Genomic DNA, 27,934 nt, shown 5'->3' on the forward strand with positions numbered 1-27,934 from the left:
AACTCTTGAGCAAGTACTTCAGAACACGAAAGACATCAATTTGCCAGTTCTTCACAATTTATCCAGCAGAACAAAAACTTTCTCTTTTCAACGTTTAGAATGTCAACCCAATCAGAATTACTAGTTTTTGCAGCTGAAAAGCATGCTGCTTTGACTATTTAAAAAAATCTGATTTTTCCAAAATTTACCTACCAGAAATACTTTTTAAAAATCAAGTTTTCTTAATACTCAAACTTTGTATCACAAACTACTTTAAATAGCAGCTCTTTGTTTTCTAAAATAGAGTCTACTTCCCATATTACCCAGCTATAACTATGATAGTTTTCAAACAAAAATGCTCTCCCACCCTTTAGGCTGCTCTAGCTACTTTCCCAAAGGTGAAAGCAACTCTTTCCTTTGGCTGTTATCAAGTTCTTGCCTATAAGGGATTAATCTTTTTCAGGTGCTACCTCCCTTCTGGCAACCATGGATCATTTCCAAAGGTCCTGCTCTTAGAGCAATATAAGAAATTTCCCATCTCAATGAGTTTGAGTCAACAGCTGCAGAGAAAAAATAGCCAACTGGTTATAGATCGATTCCAAAACTTGTCTGAAACAAACAGTTTAAATCTTTTGATGAGAGTGATCTGGCAGCTAAACTGGGAGGAGGAAGATCAGGGCTTCCTACTGGTAGGTGAATAACTAACTCAAGAGAATGGAGCCAGCAGTAGAAATAAGATACCCTGCCCTGTTTCAGGTTTTAAACCCATTTTAACTACCCTTTTATACATTTGCAGAAAGTAAGGCAAATACATTTGTTAAAATCTGGATAATACCCTCCCTCACTTTTTAACACAATCCTATTTTTCTTCTGCAGTAATTGAAATTTAAGAAAATATTTCTTATGAATATATAAATTCAATTTAGTTATGACTTGTTGCCCAATAATATATGGAATCTCTCACTAAAGGGTCTATAGTCGTAGCTACCAACATTTATCTTGTGGCAATTAATTTCATATAATTACTCTGCACTATTAAGAATACTTTTCTGATTTTGGTTTGAAGTGGAACCAACCATTGTTCCAGGCAGTGGGTTTAATCATGTGCCCCTCTGCTGAAGGAAGCAGAAAGGGAAACATTCATCCTACTGGATACTGATAGCAAAAGACAAATTAAAAATCAAAACACGTTTTAGATTACTCAAGTCATCTGAGGTACGTGCTATAGAAGTTGTAAGAAACTAGAAAGAAACATGCACTGCAGAAGTGCATGTATGTTTGCAGCTGGAAAACTGGTTTAAAAATTCTTTCCAACAGAATGTTCAGCCTGTTCTATTTCCTAACCCAAATTGATTTTTTAAAAAACTTTGAACTGCCTGCTCTATATAAACATTCTGCATTTGAAATCTGCCTCAGTACACATTTCTAATGGATTTACCAAATTTCCAAAATTCAAGGCTTTCGGATTCTACAAGATCATCTGCAAGGATAGGTGTAATTCAAATTAGACAACCCAAAAGGATAGGGTAATAGGAGAGAAACTTGTGTATATAATGGAGTTTAGCTACACTACTGAAAATCTCGACCAACTGTTTTCAGAAAGTCTTTGAAAATTTTTCTCATTATCATCAGCATAAGAATTGATAGCAGATTGTGCGAAGCCTGGGAGTGGGCAGGGTGATTTCTAAAAGGCCCGATTCATCCTAGATTCCAGATCGTGTACTGAACTTGTAGGATTCCCTTGGAAGAGAATAAAGAATCACCAGCTGAGCAACTGCAATCAACCCACACACACACATCCAATGTCACCCTTTTAATGACAACAAGAGCTAGAATCCCACCCCCACCCCCCCGTTTCTGGGTAGGATTGGTATCTCTGCAGCCTCACCCATGACTTCCCCATTTGGATGGCTATCCACCCCACATCTTTACAGCCCCAGCTATCTTCAGCCATTTGCTCACAGTCCTGGAATTGTAACAGTAAGTGCTTGTCTGTTTAAAGGATAAGAAGTGTTCTGTCTGGTATCAGGAGGCCTGCCTCATCGACTGCCGCAACCTGAGGATAGGACCCAATTGCTGGCAACTGGCGAAGCAGGCCTTTAATTCATTAAACACGTAGCGCTTTGGAACGCAAGTTGTCTCCCGGGAACATTTTTACCCCTTCCGGGTTTGTAGCATTCATATTTATATATAGCTCTATTCATGTTATATATAAATATAATCAATCTCTCTCTCTTTCATATATAATAAAAAGCACACGCCAACTGCTATATGCCTCTTGTGTATAATTTGCAGTGGTGGTACTACTCTTTCTTTCTTAAAAATCATTGTCTCTCATACACACCCCTTAATTCATACCAACATCACCATCCCTCAAAGCAATACTGCTATTTGGCCTAATGGTGGGGGAGTTGGCAAGAAATTAAACAAGGCAGGCAGGAAAAATCTGCCCCATTTTAAAGTAAAACCTTCCTGGCTTTTTCTTCCTTTAAAAATATCCCCCTTCCCAAAATCCAGAATTCATAATTCTTGCCCCCTAAAAAGTCTTCCCCCTATAAAATTAAAAAACAAAAATAAATTCAAATAAACTTAAAAAATTGCCGCCTTTATGGATCCGATTGGCACAGTGGCAAATTTGAGGGGTGGAATGCAAAAAAGCTGATGTTATTCTCCAAAGCAGGGGCAAGAATCCCAGCAGGCTGCTTGACCTCACAATATTATAATATCTGCTGTAGTGGAGCAATTTGATTAATTAGCCCAATGTTGTAATGTGAGCTATCAAAACAGCAATCTTCCGGTCCTGCCCTGCCTAGCTAATAATTCCATTGCAGCACTTGATTGCATTTACATTCTAGCCAATGTGTTGAAGGGCTGAATCCTATCCTTGGCAGGTCAAAACCTTGTCATCCCACCTCACCCCACCCTCCATTTGCCAGCCAATTGGATCCACAGCGGCATCTATTCACTCCTCTTTCTGCAGAACTGGGAAGGGAAGCTTGTTCTCCGGGCATCGTTCAGAGTCCCCACCCAGCGTCCCGAAAAAGGGGCTTTTGTTATTGCATGAGTCAGTGTCTCTTGCTAAGGCACAAGGTGATGCGGCTGAAGGGCATGCTCCAACAGTGGGATCTTCGTTGGCTCTGGAGGGGGGGCCTCCATCCCCATTAAACTGGGACTGGGGTCGGCTGCAGCTGCTGCCGCCATTGCTGCCGAACTCGGGCGTCTTTGCAGTTCCGTCGGTCAAGCTCTGTTGAACACAAAGGATAACTTTAGGAAAAGATAAGGAAGCAGAAGACTCAAAGCCTGCCATAAAAGATTAAAAACACAGCTGGAAGAGGAGCTGAAATCTCCAAATGTCATTAGTTTTTGTTTTTTACATTGCAAATCAGTATGCCATCCATTTCTGAATAGTTTCAGGCAGCTTACAAAATACAGTATATACTGTATATATTTCAAGAGATTTGCAATCTTGCATTATTTTGGCTGATTATATTTGTTACGTCTTAACATCAGAGTTCTGAAGAGACTCTTCTTACGGAATCCTGATTGCCCTGGTGCCAGCAATCGCAGTGCAGCTGATCTTTGTTGTATGCATTTGTATATTTTCAAAGATCATTCCTTCTTTAAGGGTCTACTGCATAGTGGATGAGATGGACAGAACTCAGTATGGATCAATCAGCAAAAGAGGAAAACTCTTTACAATAAAATTCATAATAAAATGAATTTCCACAATCCTTAGGGAGACATACTTGCTTGTTTACTTTCTTGTTTACTTTGGGGATTTTTCCAGAGCAATCACGGCCACGGCTGCAGAATAGGAAAAGAAAAAAAGCTGAAAGTTCAAGTTCACAGGTAGAAGAGATCATTTGTTTGTTTATTTATTTATTTGATGTACACTGTTTTATCACTTAGGGACTCTTAGCATTTTATGAACAAGATCAAAATAATTAAAACATCCAACAGTATTTAGGATAATTTAATCTCTTCACAATAAATAAATACATTTCCTGTGCTAAAAAACATAGCGACTTCTAAAGAGCCTTTCACTCAGGATATATATGAATTGTGGTCAGATAAAGATGCTTTTCACATTAAACAATTTTCAGGAAGCAATTGAGACACGGATAAAAGTTTGTAAAGATCATGGTCCTTTATGTGCATGGATGTATTTGTCAGTTTCAAAAGACTGACATTACATACAAATATTAAACATGAACAGCTGTATTTATTTCTTTTGGTTTTTTCCTTTCCATTAGTTATCATCCATCAGATGGGAAACAGAGTCAGCTGAAGGTTGAAATTGCCATTTAGCCTACCTTGAACTGTTTCCATCAAATCTGGTCACTATAAGAAAAATGTATCTTTAAGAAATAATGCTTTAATTTTCTGTTTGCCTTTTCCATCTTCATTCTTTCTCCTTTTAGCTCTGTTGAAGTAATAATAATCCCAGAGCAAAATATCCAAGCAAGCGCTTGTAGCCTGCGGTTAAGATGCCCTAGCATTTCTACAGGTTATAAGGAACGAAGGGAGAATCTGGCAGCAACTAATCAAGGCCATCCTCTAGTGCTACTTACCCTTTCCCTGGGCCTCCAACTGATACCACCTGCATGCCAAAGGAGCCCTGTCCCCGAGAAGGTTTGCTCCCAGCCCACTGCCCCACCACCATCCCAGCAATTTCCAATTTGCCTCCTTGTGGTGGGATTGGATGGAGTCCTGGAGAGGAAAGGCATAGTCAGTAAGAAAAAAGGTAAGAAAGGACAGGGGGACATGGGATTAGCTTTATCCACAGATCTAGGGTCCATAAATCAAATTTTTTGTTGGAAGAGACAGGGGAGGAGGAAAGCATGTGCACAAGTGCTTTTGTTGGTTAACTGTACATTAGGTTGCATCCTTTCAGTATTAAAAATACAACTATGAGCTGGAAGTCACAAGAGAATTAGCATTTAATATTCCCAAGAATTCCATGCCAAAATGACACTGTACTAATGAAGACTCTTATATTGGTACTATTAAGTTCGTTGTTTAGAACTTTGGCTCTACACTCAAAATATAGGAATCACATAAATATGAATTAAGGGTCTAGTAGAAGCATCTGAACCTCGTTCACTTACCTGTGAAGCCTCTAGTCCTCCCAGGGGCTGCTTGTGGCATTGATCCAATAGTGCGAGGGTAAAGAGGCACTGGATAAAAAGGTGCTGCCATAGAGGGCACAAAGGGTGGAGGTGGGAGAAGAGGTGGAGGAGCCTGGCGATTGAGGTTGATGCCTTCCAGAATACTCTGCCTCATCTTCTCTACTTTAGAAACCTGCTCGGTCTGACCAAGACCAAATAGAAACAGAACACACAGAATAGGTATCCAGTAGAATTCTGGGGAGATCTCCATATTCTTTCAGTCTTTATCTAATATCCCCCAAGGTCAAGGAAGCGCAACTGATGAGAAATCTAAGGCACGTTCCTTTGGCACAATTTGGGCCAAGTGCCAACAACAAAAATCATAGCATAAATTGACAGTAATTGGGATAAAGGAGGATATATCCAGATAATATCAGATGCCACGACTCTCTCACTGAAATCAACAAGAGCTGAACACGATTCACTTTATTTATTTATTAAATTTATTTGCCGCCCATCTTGCCTTGGAGCTGCTCTGGGCAGCCTACAACAATAAAAGAAAAAAAGATGATAAAAATGTAAAAACAACAACAGTAAAGGAATGAAACAATAAATGAAAGTGGAGAATATGAAATGAAAAAGATGGACGGAGGGAAAGCAGGAAGCACAGGAGGGGGAGGTGGGGTCAGCAAGTTAGTCTAGTAACCACCTCCTGTGATGAAACACCCCCCCCCCAATTGGGACTCCTCCCCAGGCCAATCAGCAGAGCCAGTTCTTCAGGCTCTTACACCCCAGGGGATAGGAAGTTCCAGAGGGCTGGTGCTACTGCAGAGAAGGCTCTTCTTCTGGATCTTGTCAGTCGGAGTTCCTTGACTGACAGGATCCTCAGCAGGCCTTCTCTGCTGGCCACGGGTTAGTTCGATCATCCTATGCAATACACTCTCTAAAGCACAAGATAAGTCAGATAGCTGGGCTATCAATTTGCTCCTAGGCTTCTTTAGGGCAGTAAGCCAAGGAGAATGATAGCACTGCACTTTTCCTGCTGTCTAATAAACACAAAGCGCACATTCAGCTATTGATGAAGGAGACAAAACTGAAAGACAAAGTTATCTGGAATATCAGCAATTTGTAAAGCTGGTTTTTTGTTTTTTGTTTTAAATCATTTTATAAAGTAATTTGAGAGCAACATCTCTATCTTTGCTCAAATGGCTTCGCTGTTGATTTCTAAGAGAGAACAATATATAGGCAGCATTGGGACCCTCTCTTGCACATCAGAAAACCTACGAATGAAAACCAGAAACAATTGCTGCCACAATTTTGTAAGTCAGAAGCAGAAGCAACTGCTTACTACAGGATGCTTACCTGGCCATCGCAGAGGTCTATCAGAGGTGCCTTCTCTCGTGCAGCTTTAATCAGTTTGCTTTGAAAGAGTTTCCCATCAAAGTAGATCCATGGGCAGCAATGCTCCCAGGGCACAGGCTGCCCGCAAGCATCATTGGCAAAAAGGGCCGTGTCCACTCCACTCATAAACAGAGCAGCCAACTGAACTCCTCGGGGATCCAGTTTCTCAATCTGCAAGGAAAGCAACATCCCTTTACTCCTTCTCCTCTGTCTTCTGGCCTTTATGACCACGATCCAGCTTAAGTGACTTTATAAGGCAGGATACAGTAATACTACTATTTGCGTATTAAAGACAGCAGTATTAGAGGCAGCAACAACCCATTCCTCTGTTCCCTATAATCATATTGAGCCACAGTGGCGCAGGGATTAGAGTGCAGTACTTCTGCTGACTGCCAGCTGCCTGCAATTTGGCAGTTCAAATCTCATCAGGCTCAAGGTTGACTCAGCCTTCCATCCTTCCAAGCTCAGTAAAATGAAGACAGAGATTGTTGTGGGCAATATGCTGACTCTGTAAACCACTTAGAGAGGGCTGTAAAGCACTATAAAGTGGTATATAAGTCTAAGTGCTATTGTTATGGCTACATAAAGTATAAACTTCCAATTGAGCATTTATTTCACATAAGGTTTGTCTATAATGGCCGACATCCATCCCAGAGACATTAAGTATTTATGTCATACGGAAGACAAACTACAACACACCACAGTGGCTATGGGTTACACTGCTCACTTGCTCAAATCATAAGGTCTACTGGTGTGAAGCATATTTTACCTCCAGGGAATGTTCAGGCAAGAGGGGGAAGAAAACAGCATTTACTTCAAGAAAAAGCCTTCTAAGGCAGAGGTCACCTTTGTTCAATATTCCCACCCTTTCAGCATCTCCCAGACAACACCCGGGGCCATTTAGTTCCTCTGCACGAACATGTACTTTGGAAACACTTTCATCTTAGTACTTCTGGTCTTCTTTAAAACTGGTCTAACTCCTCTTTCTACCCACCTCTAATGAGGCCATGCCCCATTTTGAGAGAGAAAGTGATCTAATATACCTGTTTAGAATATGTACAAGGGATCTTCCAGTTTCAAGGTCCCTTACAACCTTTATCTTAGAATTAAGGAGTAGGCTTTTTTCCAGGACCAATGGCATAGTACTGACCTTCAAACAGAACTTTTAAGGAAAGCAGGATTGGTGACAGTCAAAGAAAGAAGGGGTTGAGGAACGTTTTTACTTCTACTAAAAATGTTAACAGCATGTGTCCTGTAACGTCTCAAAATACTGCCCTTACTACAGCTCTCTAAGTCTCCTTTAAGCAACCAGGCTTCAAATGTAAGCATTCCAATATCATGTATGCAGATGTATATTTCAGTTCTATGACAAAAAAAAGGTACCCTGCAATATAGGAGATCTAGTGCATCCTAGTACAACCTCTCCCTTGTCCCCCACATCTTAGTTCTCTATGTGCAAGGAACTGTTCTTTACAGACAAGCATTTCACTGTATGAGCACCCATTTGTGCAAATTTACCTGCTCTTTATCAGACCAACTGAATTAGTAAGATGAAGTTTGAATAGGGTAGAACCTGGGAGTGTTGAGTAATGGAAGAAAGGGATGCAGGGATGCATGAACAAACAGCTAATTCTATGCCTGTGAAAATGTAAGAGGAATTTACCTTTCATTAGCAAGAACAAGACTTGGGCACTCTTCTATTCTCGGCCCCCTAGCTCTAACCTCATCTTCTCTCTTCTTTCCTATTCCCACTACGAGGACTAATACAGGAGTGATAAATAACACCAACCTTCAATTCTTGAAGCTGATCTGGTTCATATAGCTGAGCAGACACAGCCTGGGCCAAGAAAGCATCCAATTCATGTCTGTGGAGGATCCGGCCTCCAGGCCACTGTATCATGTATCTTGAAAAAAGAATAATTCAAATAAAAGTACAAAATACATTATTAAACAAGAATCAAAATTTAAAATGCTTTTTTACTTTTGGATACTGCTGGTCCTTGGAGAAAATTATAATTGGTTTTTTTAAAATGTTGAAATCTAGAATTTGTAATTTGACAAAAGAAGCATGAGTAGACAGATTCACTTAGCAAAAGTTATGAGCAGTAAAGCTAAAGAACTAAATGAAGTTTCATACTTCAATAGTGATCATTTGCAGAACAAATATCCCAAATGTGCACCTCAGCAAATGGTGTGGATATTATTTGTCACCATGCTTAAAATCAGGAAATGATTCTAGATTGACTTGTAAGCTTTGATAGTTTTATCTTCAAGTAACATACAGCAGAAGATCACTAACATAAATATAACAATAAGCTTTCATTTACCCAAATAAATTTATCTAATAGATTTATATCTCAATATTTGTTCATGATGGTATACATAGCACTTCCTCCTTCCATTTTACCCCACAACAAAAGGCCTATGAGATGGGTTGGGTTAAGACACTGTGACTCACTTAAAGTCACCCATTAAATTTCTGTGACTCAGGAGGGACTAGAACATGGATTCTTCCACTGCTAGTTCAACATCTGGAACACTGCATAATGCCTACTCCTTTATATTTTCAGATATTGTCATCTCATTCTTACCTACTAACTCCAATTCACAACCAATTCCTGGATTTTTCAATAGTACAGATCTCTCACAGCTCTTCTTCATAGCCATATCCCATTGGTGCCAACCCTAGCACACAATGTTACTTGCCACTCTTTTGACTTTTCTCTTCAGATATGCTCCACTCACCGTAATACACAACACATGAGCAGTAGGTGTGTTGGTACATTGGCAGGGTTGAGCATGCCAGGGGTGTCTGATTTCATACAAGCCAGAAATGCTCTCATACGCCGGTTCTTGTCTTCCACTGCTTTGCCCAACCAGAGCTTCTTGAGGTTGGGACAGGTCCACTCCCGAAAAGCAAGAGCTGAAACCAACTCTGGAGTCTGGGGTGATTTCCCTTTGTACGCTGACCATTCCTTGACGATAACAGGATGCGCTATGTAGGGATGAATATCTGATTAGAATAAATGACTTTCCCAGTTCATATAATAAGGAGAAACAACACTCAGATATTTTAGACCAGGTGTATTTTAATGAATGTACACTTACAGCAAAAATATATTTCAAGCTCAAAATGTGAAACAGTGCCAAGATTCGATTGTACATTTTAACGCAGTAGAGCATATAGCTTTTCTTTGCATTATATCAATTCTGATCCAGTATGCCAAGGAGTAGGTTGCTGAAAAGTATGTATGCTTCAAGGGTCAGGACTCTATGGGGAATACTGGAACATCCTATTTTTCTCACAGACTATGCTGATCTGGCAATTCCAGGGCAATCTGAGATGTTACCTGAATTAAAATATCCATAACACCATGATTTACACACTGTTCTTACTTTAAATTTAATTTTGCTTATAATTTATTCATATTTGTTATAGCTGCCCAAATCCAAAGAACTTTGGTCAGCATATAGAAGCAAAAACCATAAAAACAATTAAAACATAGAACCAGATAGTTTAGACTAAAACTATCTTAAAAGCAACATATATCACAACAGATGCTTAAATATACATATTAATATACTAACCCCTCTAGATTTCTTCTATCCCCATAATGCCAGGTTGACATGAACTAGAGGAAAAATGTAAAGTTCTGGCATTTCTTGAAATGAAATGTTTTGCAAAATCCCATTTGTGAGCCATTTTAGACATCATCATTACCACTACTGCTGATTTTGCCACTTGTAGATTTGTGCTACCATATTAGCCTCTGCTGTGCAAAAATGCTTTTGGCTGCCAAAAAAAGCAAGACATCCCATTTCAGGGCTGAATACGGGAGTAACATTCAAGCTGAACATCTGAAGCAAGGGGAAATCCCTATTTATTCATCTCTCAATTGACTTGAAGTAATATCAGATACTAAATTAGAATGTGTACAACCTTCTTAGGTTTAGATGGAAATAAGCAGCCAAACTGTTGCATTTTGATGGAACTGGATTCCCCAAACATAAGATCATCTCATCCAATGTGTTATGTTTGAATAACAGAATAATAGAGTTGGAAGGGACCTTGGAGGTCTTCTAGACCAACCCCCCTGCTCAAGCAGGAAACCCTATAAAATGGAAGCACAATGAAACCCAAAAGTTAATAGCCATGGCATCAAACAGAAATCCTAGCACCAGTCTTTCAAGTTGCACCAAAATGGTCCCCATGAAACAGTGCATTCAATTCCATTATTGCAAGTCAAGAAAGATATCATAATTAGACTAAAATTATCCAGCATCAAACACGGAAAGCAAAGTATCAGGGACTACTGAATGGGGAGAGTTCAACATATGTCATTTAGCTGCAAATGGTACTAAGGGATTGGAAGCCATAAGGTAACACTAAAATATGGGAGGGTAATTAAAACACACCTGTTGGAGTTGAACAAGGTAATTATAAAATGCTGTATGGTGGAGAAGAGGGAGGAAAAAACATTTTCCTCACTATATAAATATTATGAAGTATGCCTTTATATAAGGATATACAGTTGATTTATGCCATATAACAAAGTAATCACAATTGGAGTAAATGGCTCTATAAAAGGGAGAAGACTGCCAGGGCATGAATTCCACAGCTATGTGGTAGGATTACAGATCATCACAAAGTGATGCCTATACAATTATGAACAAGTTGCAGAAAAAAGCTGGCTTGGCATTAGTCCCTGCCTGGGGGGTGCAAATCAGAAGAAAGTAGATAGAAGCAGACAAAATAAGATGAGATTCATGTTCAGGACTAAATAAATTGGCTAAGAAAGCAAAACATGAATAAATGTGAAGATCAACCATGGTACTACCAAAATATACAGGAGAAGGCAGAACCTGGTCCCTGAGCCATTCATGATGAAACAACTGAAGAGAAGGCAGGTTAATAATACCTGGCCCAGAGAATATGGATGTGCACAAAACAAACAAAAGCTCTTTCTGTTGTGAACTTAAAACAAAGCCCACTTAAAAAGTTTTGTTATGATGTTTCAAGTAGTCTGTTTTTCTGTCTTTTTTCTGGCAAAAAAATCCCTCAAAATGTTTGGCCGTAAAAAACAATGGACATTTTTAAAAAGTCACTAGTCCCCTTGTTTTCTGTCCTAGAACCACAAAGGCAATCCATTCTGATTCTATTAAAGTACCCAACTTATTAAAAATGACTTTTAAATACCCCCATAGCAAACAACAGCCAACAGCAAGCATACTTTGCGACTTGCCTGGTGAAAGCATCTCAGAAGGTCTAGCAAAGACGCAATAGCAACAGATTTATCTCAACCTTTAATCCATAAAAGCATACAAGACTCACTCTCTCTCTGACAATTAGCTTCAGAACTCTTACTGCACTGATATAGGTTATAGAAAAACTACTGAATTAGGAAGTTTTGCCTTCAGAATATGCTTTGAAAAGTCAACAAAGCAACATAGCACTTCCATTTGGTAACTGGAAAGCCCAACAACACAACAACACTAATTGAGATGCAGATACTCCATTTACACATATGCATATGGCAATCTGTCTGAAAAAATGAAAACGCATAGGGACGAGGCTACATTACATCCCACAAACTCCATCATCCCATTTAGAAACACAGCAGACTTACCCCACCCCCCATGCAGGCAGCACTAGACACTCAACTGACTCCCAGTTCTCAGCTGCCTTGAGAAAAGGGGAGTAGGAACAGGATCTCTACCTGTAGTCTTATTACCCGAGCAAATCCCACCATGACAGGGTACATCCTTCTGAACTACCTAACGTAGGTTCTGGGAATCTTGTCTCCCATATTTTTAACACCAAGCTCTAGAAACAGTGATCCAGTTTACTAATCATACTAAAGCATGTGAGGTTTACTTCATTTGGCTTCATAAGCGGTAAACAAGAATGCAGCCCCTATGTCTTACTTAATAAACTGTGGCTAAGTGACCTTACTATGATTTAGCCCTAACTGAGAACTTGGAAAGTACACACACGTACAAAAGTGTGGAGAAGTTACCTACTTTCCACGGGAATGCGCTTGCGCACAGCCAGGCGTTCCATCCGCCGTTGTGTCTCAGCCACACTGAAGAGGACACCGTATACATACTGCCGTGAGGCCCGAAAAAGGACAACTGCTGGCGGCAGTTCAGTGTTACATTCATCTTCAATGCACACAGGGATTTTGATCTCACCCTGGAATGAAATGAAAATCCTGGATCACTGATTCTCAACCATCCGACTGTTCTCAAAACCACCTAGGTCTCCTGCAAGAAAACCAATTAATAGACCCGCGAAGGCTCACCGCCCGCCTCACCTTGGTAAGGACGTGGTAGATGAAAGGGTACATAAGCCCCCGCCGATGCCTGTGTTCAGCCACTCGAAGTACTTCTGGAGCAATAGGAGGCAAAGGCGGGGTGGTTATGTCCATGTGGTTTCGGGTTGCCATGGAGAGCAATGAAGGGATGTGGGCCTCAGGTCCACTCAAGGTCCTTTCTGAGTTGCCAGTGTTCCCAGGTGATTGTCCCCAGCCTTGATTCATTATCTTTTCACCCGCAGGATCCTCCCAGCCAGACTTGCGAGACACAGTTTCAGAAACATGACTGGATGGAGAAAGAAAAGAAATACTGTCATCCTAGAATGGGATTAAAATCCAGGAGTCTTGTTTCTCCCAATTGTGTGACGGTACAACTATTCAGAAGTCTCTCCTTTCCCAGAACAAGGATAGAATGTCTGAGATTTGGCTAATTCTCCCCACTTTCCCCCATAAACTATCACTGTCACCCAGGGGTGAAATCTGAAACAGTTTGTTACCGGTTTCCTTGCTGCGCCAAGGGCGTGCGCATGCACAGTGTGCACCAAAAGGAGGCTTGGGAAGGTAAGTAGAACAGTCGGGGGGGAGGATCAGCTGTGGCGCACAAGCTTGGGAACCTTTTAAAAAACTTTTTTAAAGCATTTTTTTACTACCGGTTCTCTGGAACCGGTAGTAAAAATGCTTTAAGAAAGTAAAAAAAAAAAGTTCCAACGATCGCGTGTCACTCAACTGGTCTTCGGAACTTTTTTTTTTTACAATCGGTTTGGCAAACCAGTAGCATTTTTTTACTACCGGTTCAGGTGAACCGGCCTGAACCAGTAGCATTTCACCCCTGCCATAACCCCAGAGTTTGCTAAGAAAGTCACAAGACTCCAATGAGTTACACTCACTTGGAATTGGCTCCATTGTGCTCTTCTCCATCAGAAGAAGAAGAGGGTGAAGATCCAGGCCCAGATGACGGGGAAGGTTTGGAACCCAGGTGATGGTTAGGAAACTTGGCAGGACAATTATCATATGATACAGGCCAGTTGTTGAAGTGACCAGCCTTCAAGGCAGGATCTTCATGGAAGGGCATTGCGTCCGCCAAGCCATGAGGTGAGAAGAGAAAACTGGAACCAGGACCCGGAAGGAAAGATGAAGAGGCAGCAATGCCACCATGTGGAGCAGGTGGCTGGTACTGCATCTTTGGCCCCATTTGGGGTGCAAACTAGAGATGGGAGCAAAGAGAAAGGGGAAAAGGAATGGCTGCAATCAAAACTACTTATTCAAACCTAGGGAGGAGTGATAGCCCAGTAGCAGAGAAAATAAGCAAAGACCCTTAGCACTCAGAAGGTTTTGGATTAATTCTCTGGCATTTGTAATTAAAACAGGAACAATGAGCAAACAAGAGAAAATATCTGTCTGAAGTCTTGCAGAACTGCTGTGAACCATAATACTTAAGTACTGGACTAGTGGACTCAATGATCTAAATCAAGACAAAAAAGCCTCTAATATACAGATAGTCTTTGGGTTACAATGGCAATTGGGACTAGAATTTCTATTGCTAAGTGATGTGATTGTAAAGTGTGATCTCATGTGACTGCATCATTTATCAACAACAATTCAAAACCAGTAGAGGAGAGTATGCAGGTGGGAGGGGGGGGGACACTTATTAGAGCATTATGCAAATATCCCATCCAGCTTTTCCATTTGCTTGAAGGAAGTTGGCAGGGAAAATCACTAATTGCAATCACATGACTGCATGACACTACAATCATAAGTGCAAGTTGGTTGTCAAGTATCCAGATTCGCAGTCACATGACAATGGGGTGGGGAGGGCAGCTGGGATGACCAGCAGTTCGAAGACTGGCTGTAACCACCATTCATTCAGCACTATCGTAATTTTGAAATCACTGAATGAGTGGTCATTAACTGAATACTATCTGTGATTCTGAAATTATTCTGTAATAGAGATCCTATTACATTTTACTCCTGAGAACATTTACAAATATTTAAATGCTTACCTCATACCAGAAACAGACAGAAAATGTACCCCCTCCCCAAGGAAAGGAAAAACCTGAAATTCCAGTCACATGTTTCAAATATCATATGTTTATTATACACCAATGCCACATGCACAGCCATGGTATGGCTGGACTGGCACAGGGGACTCTTTGGAAAATGGTAGCAAAAGAAGTTATCTATAGATGCACAATAATTTACTAATTTGCTCACTACATTCAGATAATTCAATTCTCCTTAGCTGAATTATATGCTTGTGCCCCATGAATGAGTAAAATTGACCTAGTAGCATTTTAAATCTCTCTTCAGACCCAACTGCAAGGGGGATGCAATTTTCTGAATGATTCTTCATATTTGTAGCTTATATGACATAAACTAGAGGGAACAGTTTAACCTAAGCTTCTCCTTGATGCGTTAATATCTTCTATGCAGTGGGCCTTATATAAAGAAAAAGAGCATTCAGAAATGATTTTTCCCACATAAGGATGCAGGCCAAGTTCAGATATCTCAATTTGTGTAGTATATATTACATCTCCCTGTTGTAGCTTGAGCCTGCAAGGACCAACGGCTTTCTCTAACCCAGTGAACATTACTATTCTAGATGGATGCAGTAAAGGAAATCTCACACTAAATTTAATATCTGCCTAAAGCAGTTCTGAGCACTTACCATAGCCTTCCCAGAAGGAAGTGATACCATTGGATTGCGATTCAGAGGTGGTGCCCCTCCGAAATGGTTAGGTCCAAATGCTGGGACTGAAACAAAGAATTGGATCCTTGTTATACTTAAAAAAAATAGCCCAACATTACTATTAGGATACCCTGAGTGGAGACTTCTGCCAACAGTGTGTAGATAAAAAAAAACACTTCAGACAGAAGTTATGCATGGGAAGTCATATCTTCATTGTCTGAAGCATAATCAGTCTTGCCTTTTTCCATTTTCTGTTTTTTAGAGTTGGTATCCATGGACAACTTTTTATACTTGGGCAACTTTACCCATAAAAGCCTGAGCTTCAGATTCTTGCGATAGAGTAGAGGATGTCCTGAAGTCACAAAGAGTAACAGCAGGATGCAATTCTACTGGCTGTTCCACACGAAACTGAAATTAGACTGAAGGATGGTTTGTCCACCATTACCATTTAACTCTGAAAAAAATCCTTGAGGAGCTTGGAAGTACAGGATTAGAACATTATTTGGGAACTGTTTTAGGAGAATGGCTCTCACACACTTGACCAAGTTTCTTAGCAAAGGATGGTGTCAGAAACAGGACAGAAGCCGGATACAATGGCAACAATATGGATCCAGCCAATTTCCAGTCACTGAATCCAACAATAAATATCTAAGGAAGCATAAACTAGTGGTTAATCACCAAACCTCTTGTTGATTTTTAATAGATAACCAAATTCTTTAAGATACTGGGGTCATTATAAAGAATACTGGATCAAGGGGCATTTGGGCTAATTATATTTTAATTGCTTAAATATCTTTTGTGTACAATATTTTTGCATTGTAAAATTAAACACATAATAATGGACAGTAAGGACAACTATTAAGAATAGTGTACTATGATCTCTGAATGCAAGATCCAGGAGAGGCCCAGTAAGATTACCAGCATCTGGCTTGGAAAGGTGCTTTTGTGCCTTTAAGTAAACCATGAGACAAAGAACAAATAGAACTTCCAACTTGTTATGGCATTATTTTGAAGAAAGCATCCCAAACCTCTTCCAGCCATGTAGTTATTAAAAGGCACGAAAGCTCTCTTCGGGCCAAGAGAAGGTAATTTCAGAGTTAAATCCAGACCTGACCTCTCCCAGCAGAAGATGCTGTAAGGTATCAGGCAGGGCCTCACCTTCTTGGCCAGCGGGAGAAAACACGCTTGAGAGAGAGGTGAAGTTGACCAGCGTCGCCTGGATACTCACGAACATACGGGGACTGGCCGGCTGGTGTAGGAGGTGCTTTCATGGCCACTGAATAATATTCTACTGCTTTCTTGAAGCGTTCTATTTTATCTTCAGTCCTGGACTGGGGAGGAATGAGAAAGAAACGATGGAAATGGCAGGAAAAAAAGTGTGCAGCAACAACAGCCTAGGATTCAGCATGGAAATCCTACTATAGTTAGCTATATACTGTACGCTACCGTCTCTATTCCTAATGAAATCACAAAATAAGATTTATATTAATTATAGAGCAGAAGGAAAGAGCCTGAGGAAACTAGAAACTCATTAGATTCTATAAAAAGTAAAAACACTAGTTATCTGGCATCACATTGGCTTCTATTTTCTCTCTTTCTCTTTGTAACTTTCATACTATATAAATATTAAGCCTGATACTAGTCTAGACCCATCTCCATGATTCCCATCTCACCTGGGAGTGTTTGAAGACATCTCTCCCTATTACATCCAGGCCAGAGGGACTTTTGATGGCACCGACATATTCAGATACAGCCTTGATGACCACATCACAGGGTGGGAGGACCAACTGGTGGGCACGCACCTAGAACCAACAAGAAGCATGCACCTAGACAAAAGTTTCAGTGAAGACAAAAGGCAGCACAGTAACAACTCTATGGTCTAAAGACCTGAACAACTATCATTAGTATAATTAGTGTGAAGAACAGAATAGGAAAATTCTCCCGCCTCATCAGTCAATGATCAGGAAATATTAGTATCATAGACTTTCTCTATGGATTCCTTATGTCTGCTGACTTATGGAACCTCAGCTCAACTCCTTGTTCTGATCTACGCTTCCTGATATAGTAAAAAACACACAATTAGTCCCAAAACCCCTTTTTTTTATTTTAACAGCTGTGAATTCCTTTTATTCACAGCACATGCTGAATCACCAAGAGTTTATAAATAGTCCAACAGAAGTCTGCCACAGTCCTTTGGATAAGGCTGGTAAACACTCTTTATCTTCTTTGACATGCTGCCAAAGACCTAATTGGCAATTATCTTGGCAAGGCCACATGGAAACACAGAGTCAAAAATGGAGCTTCAAAGTACAAACCGACACCATCCACAACGTTGCTTCCTGCAAAGGCCCATGTGCCTTTGCTCTTCCTTTATGTCTTATGGGAAGGTCCAATCATCTCCAAGCCTTACTCCCGAGTCGTCCCTTTTGTTTTAATTGTTCTTGCCTTCTGTCAGCTCTGCGCATGCGCGCACTAGGAACAGGCTTCTCCTGTTCCTCTGCCTCTCTGATGTCCGGAGTCCGCACATAACTCCCAAATGACCCTGGCCCCATCTCTGCCTCCGATGCAGAGCCCTCGTCTGAGCCTTCCCCAACCTCCAGGACTGGCCCATGTTCCTCCCCAGCCTCTTCACTGTCTGATTCTGCTGCCAGCTCCGCAGGCTGCTGGTAGACCACAATACTCCTCATAGGAGTCAGGATTTCACTTCAGGGTATCAAGGCATTTATGTAAATGTGTAATGTTCCAGAAGAGTACTCTCTCAATGTGATACAGTAATCTTGCTTATTAATGAAGTGTTAAAATGTTGATTTAGAAACTGTAAAAACATAATAAAATGCCTTCTCCCAATGCCCACGTAACATTTTTAGGGTTGCAGAACAGGTCTTCTCAATGACAGCTTCCTCTTTTCAAACCAAAAGCTGCCAAGAACCCTTTCATTTCTAACCAAAATAATCTGGCTAATGCCTTCCTGTCAAATCAAACTTTTGACCAAATGTCAGCCATGTATTTGATTTTATCGTGATTCTTTAAATTGCTTTAAATCCTCCGTATATTTATACTGTACCATTATAATCAAATCTTCACAGTAGAAAATGGCGATAGCTACAGTATTTTTAAATGAGGAAAGATACTGCAGTTAACAGTCACTCAGGGGTATATTAGGCTGCTTGTAGCCTCAGACATGAATTGGCTGTTTTTTAAATTCATTCTCAGTGACCAATGTAGGTAGTCCTTAACCTACAACCATTCATTTAGTGACTCTTTCAAGTTACAATAATGCTGAAAAAAGTGACCTACAGCTGGTCCTTGCAGTTATGACTGTCAAAACATCCCCTCAGTCATGTGATCAAAATTTGGGCACTTTGCAACCAGCAGTATTTACGATGGTGGTAGCATTCTGGGATCACATGACCGCTATTTGCGACCTTCCCACTAGCTTCTGACAAGCAAAGTAAATGGAAGCTGGATTTGCTTAACAACCATGTCATTTGCTTAAGAACTGTAGTGATTTAACAACCCTGGTAAAAAAGATCATAAAATCATGTGCGACTCACAACAACCACTTTTTTTAAGAAATGGAAATTCTGGTCCCAATTGTGGCTGTAAGTCGAGGACTACCTGTATAAACTGGAGGAGCTTAGACACCATGAACAATTCAGTGACTCCATCTTTTGCAACTTCCCTTGTAATATTAACTACAGGTAGTCCTCGACTTACGACCAGAATTGAGCCCAAAATCTATGTTGCTAAGTGAAACATTTGTTAAGTGCCCCATTTTATGACCTCTCTTGCCACAGCTGTTCAGTGAATCATTGCACTTGTTAAATTAGTAACATAGTTGTTGAGTGAATCTGGATTCCCCATTGACTTTGCTTGTCAGCAGCTCAGAAAAGCTGATTGCAGGACCCCGGGACACTGCAACCATCATAAATACAAACCAGTTGCTAAGCATCCAAATTTTGATCCCATCGCCAAGGGGATGCTGCAATGGTTGTAAGTGTGAAAAGTGGCCATAAATCACTTTTTACAGTGTCGTCGTAACTTTGAATGGCCATTAAATGAACTGTTGTAAATCAAGGACTACCTGTATAACTCTACTTGTTTTCAGCATAGGTCACACTAAGGAGCATCAGGTTGAGAAGACTGCAATAATCCATGCCAGAAATGTGACCTGTTTATTCCTGCTCTATCTGTGGTTTCAGCTGTTTCCCAGCCAAAGCTGTAGAGCTACACAAAACTATAATACAGAGAAAAAGCAACAAAAGTCTTCTGGTTTTCCAGTCCTGTTAGACAAACACTATGAAATAATGTGCCCAACTGATTCTACTTCTTAAATCTAGTCTATTTTAGCTCTATTTCTTCCTAAATCCTTTTTTTAAGTATTAGATGAATCCTTCCATTTCTTTTCAGAATTGACAATTGTGACACTTCATTTACACATTTCACATAGGTTAAAAAAATGTATCTGGCTCCATTATCATCTCTTGTTGGATTTAAAGTGATCCTTCCAATTCAAAGTTACATTATTTGGGGAAAACCCATAGCTTTCTTCAGGTAAACACAATATAAGAGGGCAATTGTTTCTCAGAACTGTCTGCAAAATTTAGGGGTGCTTTTTCTCACTCCTCCCATTAAGATGTCATTTCTAAACTCCAGAGACAGCTTAGAATCCAGACAACACTCGACTAGTTCTTTGGGTAATAACTCTGCAGTTCTTTCAATTCCTGCCTTGCTGCCCTTCAGAAGAGGACAAGGAGGGGCATGTGTCACCTTAAGTGAAGCGAGTGGGTGGTCCGGACCAAGAAGACTCCAATGGAAGGCAGCCAAGTCCTCATCTGGAAGAATGTGGTTCCCTGAGGGGGGAAAGGCACAGTAATATACAATCAGCAACAAGAATGGAATTCAAGCCCCCACCCCTTTACCCAAAATGGAAATAAGCAGGAAGTGTTATCGAATTTAAAGTTAAGATTTAGCAAATTATGTTTTGCAAAAGAGGAGAAAGATCTTGAACTGAACACACTATAGTGAGAATCCCAAATCTGAAACTCTGCAAACAGAAAATCTGCACTCTAATACTAAACTTGAGTACAGCAAAGTAATTGAATTATGTTGTTTTGATTGAAGCTGAAGCTCTTATTTGCTTCAGGCTAGTTAATTGGTCTCCATAAAATGCGGCTCAATTTGAGATGTTTCAGACCATATTCTGTTTTCCAGATAGCAGCAATTTCTCCTAGTCTCTAGACATATGTAACCCTCCCAATCTGTTTTATTTTTTAAAAAAATCCTTGTAATTAATTAATTTATTTATTTATTTTTTATTTTATTTAAATTTGTATACCGTCCTTCTCCTAGTGGACTCAGGGCGGTGCACAGCCAAGTAAAAAACACCCAATACAAAATTTAAAAATTTAAAAAAATTATACCCTTTGGCCAAACATTAAGAACCTTACAACTAAAACCCATTAAGCAATTAAAAAATCTAATATCTCAAAAACGTGTGTGTGTGTGTGTGTGTGTGTGTGTGTGTGTTTCACTCCAGCCCTGCTTGATGGAAGAAAAAAGATTTTAGGGCACGGTGAAAAGCCCGGAGATCTGATATCCTCCATATCTCCGGGGGCAAATCGTTCCAGAGGGCAGGTGCTGCCACAGAGAAAGCTCTCCCCCTGGGGGTCGCCAGCCGACACTGCCTACCTGACAGCACCCTGAGGAATCCCTCTCTGTGGGAGCGTACTGGCCGGTGGGAGGCTATATTTATGATTCTAAACATTTTAAAAAACAAGAATTTAATGTATACTATATAAAGATCATGAAGGGTAGGGTAGAGATGCACCTACTCCAGTAAAAAGATTGGAGTTAAGACAGGGATTTTGCAAATGGGACATCCTTTTGCTCTTGAGAGTATTCCAAGCCAACTGCAACCTATTTTTTTCATCTGACAATGTGGGGAAAAAAAGTTATGCTCTTTCACATACATTAAGGAAGAAAAAAATAAAAATAAAAAAGCACAATGCACACTGAAAAGCTGCATCTTTCAAGTCACTGTAGCTTTTATAAGCCATGGTTACCACAGACTATGATCTAACATGATCTATGTAAGGTTAACCAGTTTCAATTTACCCAGCAAGGCAGCAAATATAGGAAAACTGCTCAGCTTGAGACCCAGCTGCTTGGCCACCTCTTGCATGAGGAATTGGTTAGTGGTGAGGTTTTTGCCATTCCAGCTCAGCTTCAGGGCATGGGAACTATAGTAGGAGGGGATGTTGCAGAGAGCATATTCCGAGTCATGGGCAATTAGTCCATGAAAACCATTCTCCCGAAAGAAAGACACTACTTCCTGATGATGATCCTCCAGGCTCTGGAACACCTGAAAGGAGTAAAAGGACAAGGATGAGTAAATTACAAGGGCAAATTTCTTTGCCTTAACTTGTAATAAAGTACTTGCTTTGAGATAATTTGTTCATTTGTTTTATCTTCTTTTCCTGCTTCCCACCACTCTTCAGAAGATGGAAGATGTGGAACATGGCATGGGAACACCCCCAAAGGCCTTTACAGCAAAATACTGGGGGTCATGGAAATATTTCAGTTGTGTGCTACTTTGCAAACCGTGGCTGAAGTGGGGTTCTGTATAGTCTCATGTTAATTCAGACCAGACATAGTACTAAAAACAGATGAATTGAAATGATAGGAGAAAAGAGAGGGAGTTTCTGAATCAGAATAAAAAGTCAAAGAGTGTGAGACTACTTAATGTTATGATATTGAGCAATATGTCTCCATTAAATGAAATTCCTCTGAGTTTCAAAAAAATAGCCAAGATTTCACTCCATTTTAGAAGCCAAGATCATATTAGACAATTATAGAATTAGATATTTTCTTTCACATGTTTTTCCCTGTGGATAAGAGAGGGAATAAGGGGAAAAAACCTAGGCACTGTATGAAAAGAAATTAAAAAAAAAAAAAAACCAAACAGAAATAAAATAGATGTTCCTATAAATCAAGGGGAATTAATAGGAAATTGTGATTATTTATATACTTTGGTTGTAAGATCTGTTACAGCCAAATTATAGTCCTAGCTGAAAAAAGGTAGCGTATCAGAATTTAATGAGAATCCTAAGAATGAAACTACAAAAGAGCAAAAGACTGTGGATCTTAAAGTCTTTATGGCCTTAATAAAGTTAAATATTACAGAATAAGGCTATGCTTCAGCTCAAAGAACACAAGTTTTTTTTTCAAGAACTTAAAAAAAAGTTCTTGAAAAGAGGAACCAGAGGGGACATTTCTTCCAAAGGTTTTCAATAGTATAGCATCTCAGTGACTAGTCTAGCAGGTATCTAAATTTCAAAGTGCTAGAAAGAGTTTTCTAGCACTTTGTATTCACAAAGTGAGTACAAAAGTACTTCCAGCTCCTTTTTAAGTACTTTTCTCACTGTCTACCCACCTCACAGCATTGGAAACAAAACAGGTCTTAAACTAAAGATAAACAATTAAGATGTAATATGCAAATACAATGAAAGACTTGTAATTACAGATTTTGAATCTGAACTACAATACCTAGTTTAGGATTCCTTACAGACAAAATTTCAAATAAATAAATACACATGTAAAGACAAATTTGTAAAAACTCAATTTCCTTCATTCTTCTTACACATCTCTAAATACAGAAATCTGAGTAAAAAGAATTACTTCAGAGTCACTTAATACCTAATGGGTATTTTAATTTTTCTTAATTCCTTTTCCACATCCCCTAGTTTGAACAGTAGACACCATGGTACAGTATAACAATGTGCTTTGAAAGTCCATTCTTTCTAGTAGAGGTAGTCCTCAGCTTACAACCAATTGTTTAGTGACTGTTTGAAATTACAGAGGTACTGAAAAATGTGACTTATAGCCATTTTTCATATTTATGACCACTGCAGCATCCCCATGATCACGTGACCAAAATTTGGATGCTTGGCAACTGGCATCTATTTCTGATGGTTGCTGTGTCCCAGAGTCATGGGATCACCTTTTCCAACCCTCTGACAACCAAAGTCAATGGGGAAGCAAAATTCATTTAACAAATGTGTTACTAAATTAATAACTGCAATGACTGCCTTAACAACTGTGGTTGTTAAGTAAAATAGAGCAAAATTCACTTAACCGTCTTGTTTGGCAATAGAAAAGTTGGGCTCTAATGTGGTTGTAAATTGAGGACTACCTGTACCAAATCTATATCATATGGAGGTTACTATTAACACAAACCAAGAAATTATTTGTACATGTAGAACTGGTACTCTAGAAAAAGAGAAACATAAACTCCTTAACCTGTTAAATATGCTATAACTACCATTATCAAAATCTAAAACAAATCAGTTCATTCCCTTCACCAATTCACTAGAAATGAGATATTCAAGTTGAATATACTTATTTCTTCCTGATTTCAAAAACTCAAGTACACATTTCAGTAAAAAGTGATTCAATTAACCAGATTATACCCAATATTTTAAAATGCTTTTCTAAAGATGCTCAAAGTGACACTGTAAACACATACATGCAAACAACTGATTATATTGTAAGTAACTTATATCTAAGTTCCTTATATTTCAGGTCAGTTGTTTCTAATGCTTCTTCAACAATAGCTAATTTCCAGGCCTTTGCTTGCAAATTCACACTTGGCCTCAAGTAGGTTATAGATAACTGACAGAAACTAATTAGGATGACGTATTCACTGAGAATATAAGTCAACAGTATCTGTCGTACATAAATGATAGGATTTACAGTGTGTCTGGATTTAATTTGTGAAGACAGTGAAACTCCAACTCCCCATGGGCATGTGATTCTGCAGCACTGGTATTCTTTAAATGTGAAAAAACTTGCTGGATCAGCCCTTAGAAAGGCCTGATAACATATAAGAGCATATAAGGCCTAAATGTTGGATATACAGTGACTTTAGGCTTGTCTTTACTTGCTTTGCATCTACATTTTAAGGTGAGTATATGCGAGAGAAAGAAAAAAATCTGGAATTTTCAAGATTTAACTAACGTCTTGTCTTCTATGATACACCTGTTCTCCAATGATATATTTTGTCATCTTCTAACATTATTGAGGTGTTGAAAAGCAGAAGCAGGAGCCTCACCTGCTTATGCTCATCAACTGAGTTGTGGCTGAGGGGCAAGGATTAGCCAGCTCCCTCTCATACTGTGCTTATGCTCCACCAGATTCCCTAGGCCAGCTCATACCTATCCCCCCCCCCACTTGATGCTAACTTTCTATTCTATTTCCTCTTTTTTTCCCTACAGCACACTTTGGATAATAGCATCTCAGCTCTCCCTTCAATCAAGTCTCTTATTCTTGTGCAGTTTACCAGAAACAATAGACTATTCCAGAGCATGTTGGTGACTCTTCCCAATTTACTAAAGATGAGAATTCCAGTCAGCATGTACATGCACATTAAAATTATACTAGGCCTAGGGTATAAGGCAATTTGTAATTCTTTCTTTTTCTTTAGTATGTTGCTGTTATATCCCATGTTGCAGGAAAGGAGGAGGAGGGAGAAGAGGAAATTATGATAATCCAAAAGCTGTCTGACATACAAAGCCTCATAAAGCATTGGTTTATGTTTCTGACAGGATTGGCTACAGTACTTTTTATACTGACAGGCTTTTATAAGCAAATCTTTTTCAAGTCCCACCATTAATATATATCCGACATCAACAGGAAAAACATATGTTTGCATGGTGGGGAATAAAACTGCTGAAGTTAAGCCCCTCCCAATTATACTTCAGAAGTGGATTTAAAACCTATTCTTTTAATACAACCTCTTAAAGGAGTTAAAAAAAACTTGTCCTGTTTTTTTAAATGTTTGTATAGTAAGCTGATCAGAATAATTCAGAAGTGGGCAGAATATAAATTTGCTAAAGAAGAGGTATAAATAAATTCCCCATACTGATGAAGCTGTATAATATAACAATTATTTTACAGCAGAGTTGTGTTAAGTCAAAAAGTGTGCATATTAATCCTCATGATTACCAGTTACTGCAGAACATATTTTTCCCCACAATGGAATCTTACTGGATTTTATAATTATATACCATTCTTATTCAAAACATGAATATTTCAAGATTTTCTGACTAAGAAAATAAAAAGAACCATTTTAGTTCAGTTGGAAGGAAAAATTACAAAATTACACAATGATATAAACTAAGATATTTTGCTTTTCTTAAGCCCCTAATTGTTCAGGATATATTTAAATATATGATGCAGTCTTGTCATTATTTTTGCCCAAAAAGTGACATATGTATATATTATTACACAGAAGATTCTTATGTTGAGGGCTGCTCTGCACAGCTTTGAATTAATACATATGTTTCTTTCAAATGAATGCAAAATGAATACCAATCACTGCAGCTTCAAAAACATTAACACTCATTCTGAAGGAAAGAATAATCTTACATCTTAAAAATTAAGGGGCAGTTTTTTGAATTAGCATGTCATGGAGAAAAGACACACTATGGCAGGTTTATAATCTAAACATGTGACTCAGAAAGTAATGATATAAATTTGATAAACAGCTGCTCACGAGTGGCTTGAAACATATTATTAGACCCATCACAAGAACCTCACTTGACACACCCACACCTGAAGCCCTTATAAGCAGAAGAAAACTGACACTGACATCTCCTAAACTCTGTTGAAGATGTTATCTAGGCCTGGTAACGAAACATTTAGAAATGAACCCACAAGCTCGGAGAAGCAACCTTCACCCTCAAAAGCATATTATTTAAGAGTGGCAAAAGGATGAAATGATAAAAAAACGTGTTGTATGGGACAAGATAGCAAAATCAAACTATACAGATTCTTTTAGAAGGCTAAACTCTGAACTTGAAAGGGGATGGATCACATTCAGAGGGATGCAATATTTATTTCTTATATGCACCTTGATTCAGAACTGGAAAATAGCCTGAAGGACAACTGAAAATCAGACATCAGAGATTTCAGCAACATAAATAAGGAATGAAGATTTAATTACACCTGCTGCTGTGAACAGATTGCATATAAAATATAAAATTTGTATGGATAAATTTAGTGGAAATATGGGATTCATTTGTACAAAACTACAGTAAGTTAAAAAAGCACCATAGCTATATAAATGTATTAGAAATGAATATAACTATAGGTTTGTGTGTATTTACATTAGATGATTGTATACAGAATTATATTTGTTTATTGCAACATTAGACTTAATTTCATTTTAATGTATGCCAATTAGTGTACTTTTAAAGTGACAATAAAGTTATTGTAAGTCTACCTTATATTTTTTTTCTGTTGTTTTTTGAAAGAATTTAAAGTACGTGATGTGTATTTTTATTGTGTCTTTTTGTGCCTTTTTTATTTTTCTACTTCTATTTCAAACACCATTTTTTAATTACAAAATAATTTTATTTAAGGAAGGAAATTAAAATTAGTAGGAATGCTTTAGAAATGCCGGTCAGGGAAAGCAACAAAAGAAATTTGAAACGGAATGAAGCTTGCAAATTATGCGGTTGCAAAGAAACAATACTTGACTGGAAATATGGATAAAATTACATCTCATTGGAGCAATACAGTAACACAGAGATGCAAGATCCAAAACAGATGGTCACGACAGAAGAAAAAGAATCCTATAGGGATACAATAGAAGTATTCAAGATTACCATAGAACCTTACCTTCACCCGGAATCGAATCATGGCCAGACGTACACAATGCCCCAAGCAGGCAGGTGGAAGAAACCAGGCTCGGGGTGGCGGGGTACCTTTGTTACCCACATGCCCTGCAATTAGCTGAGCTGTCTGTCTCTCAGCCTGGGCTTTCCTGGCCCACTCAGGCAGCCTCTCCTTTCCAAGCCCTCCATTGAAGATGACAGCTAACTCCAGGCCACCTTGGTAGAGGCAAGCCTGTGAAAGGGCAGCCAGGTAACCCACCATGGCATTCCACTGGCCCCCACACACCCAGTCTGTCTGGTAGCCACCGTACAGACGCTGCAAAGCAGAGTCAGCATCCACCAGAAGCCGAGCTGGGCATGGCGCTGGGGGTGCCAACCCCCCTGCATGCTGGGAGTGTGGGTAGCCACCAACCATGGGTGCCAGCCCCGGCGCAGCCCCGGCAGGATGGGGATAGCCAGCTGGTGGGTGGAAGGTGGTACAGTAGGCAGGGCCCCCCGCCTCCACGGCCCCCTACAGCCCGTGCCAGTTTCAGGAGGTCCACGGGCACCACTGCCCCTGGGCAACGCTTTTCCACGAACTCTTGGAAGCCTTGCACCCCCATGGCTGTGCACCGCGGCGGGGATACGGCCCACTTCCACTGGGGCAGGCAGGGAAGGCTGAGGGGCTGGCACCCCGAAACCAGGACCTGGCACAGTCCAAGCTGCTCCAGCTCCTGGGGCTTCGCTTCTTACAGTTCCCAGATCTCAGGAATGGATGCAACCGCCATG

General features: G+C 39.6%; 1 protein-coding gene across 1 annotated transcript; it reads right to left on the minus strand.

Moving 5' to 3' along the window:
* Positions 1-1,837: 1,837 nt before the first annotated feature.
* FAM120C (family with sequence similarity 120 member C) lies at positions 1,838-27,934 on the minus strand. Its single transcript, XM_070935140.1, is given in 17 exon segments — positions 1,838-3,223; positions 3,726-3,783; positions 4,551-4,689; positions 5,088-5,289; positions 6,450-6,659; positions 8,278-8,392; positions 9,234-9,483; positions 12,510-12,681; positions 12,803-13,088; positions 13,690-14,006; positions 15,468-15,553; positions 16,717-16,819; positions 17,162-17,290; positions 20,259-20,341; positions 21,606-21,852; positions 27,171-27,662; positions 27,664-27,934. Coding segments are annotated over 17 exon segments (3,276 nt in total). The 5' UTR covers positions 27,769-27,934; the 3' UTR covers positions 1,838-2,941.

This window comes from Pituophis catenifer, unplaced genomic scaffold, assembly GCF_029215685.1.
Source record: "Pituophis catenifer annectens isolate HBS135680 unplaced genomic scaffold, rPitCat1.0.hap2 SCAF_2, whole genome shotgun sequence".
Taxonomy (NCBI): domain Eukaryota; kingdom Metazoa; phylum Chordata; class Lepidosauria; order Squamata; family Colubridae; genus Pituophis; species Pituophis catenifer.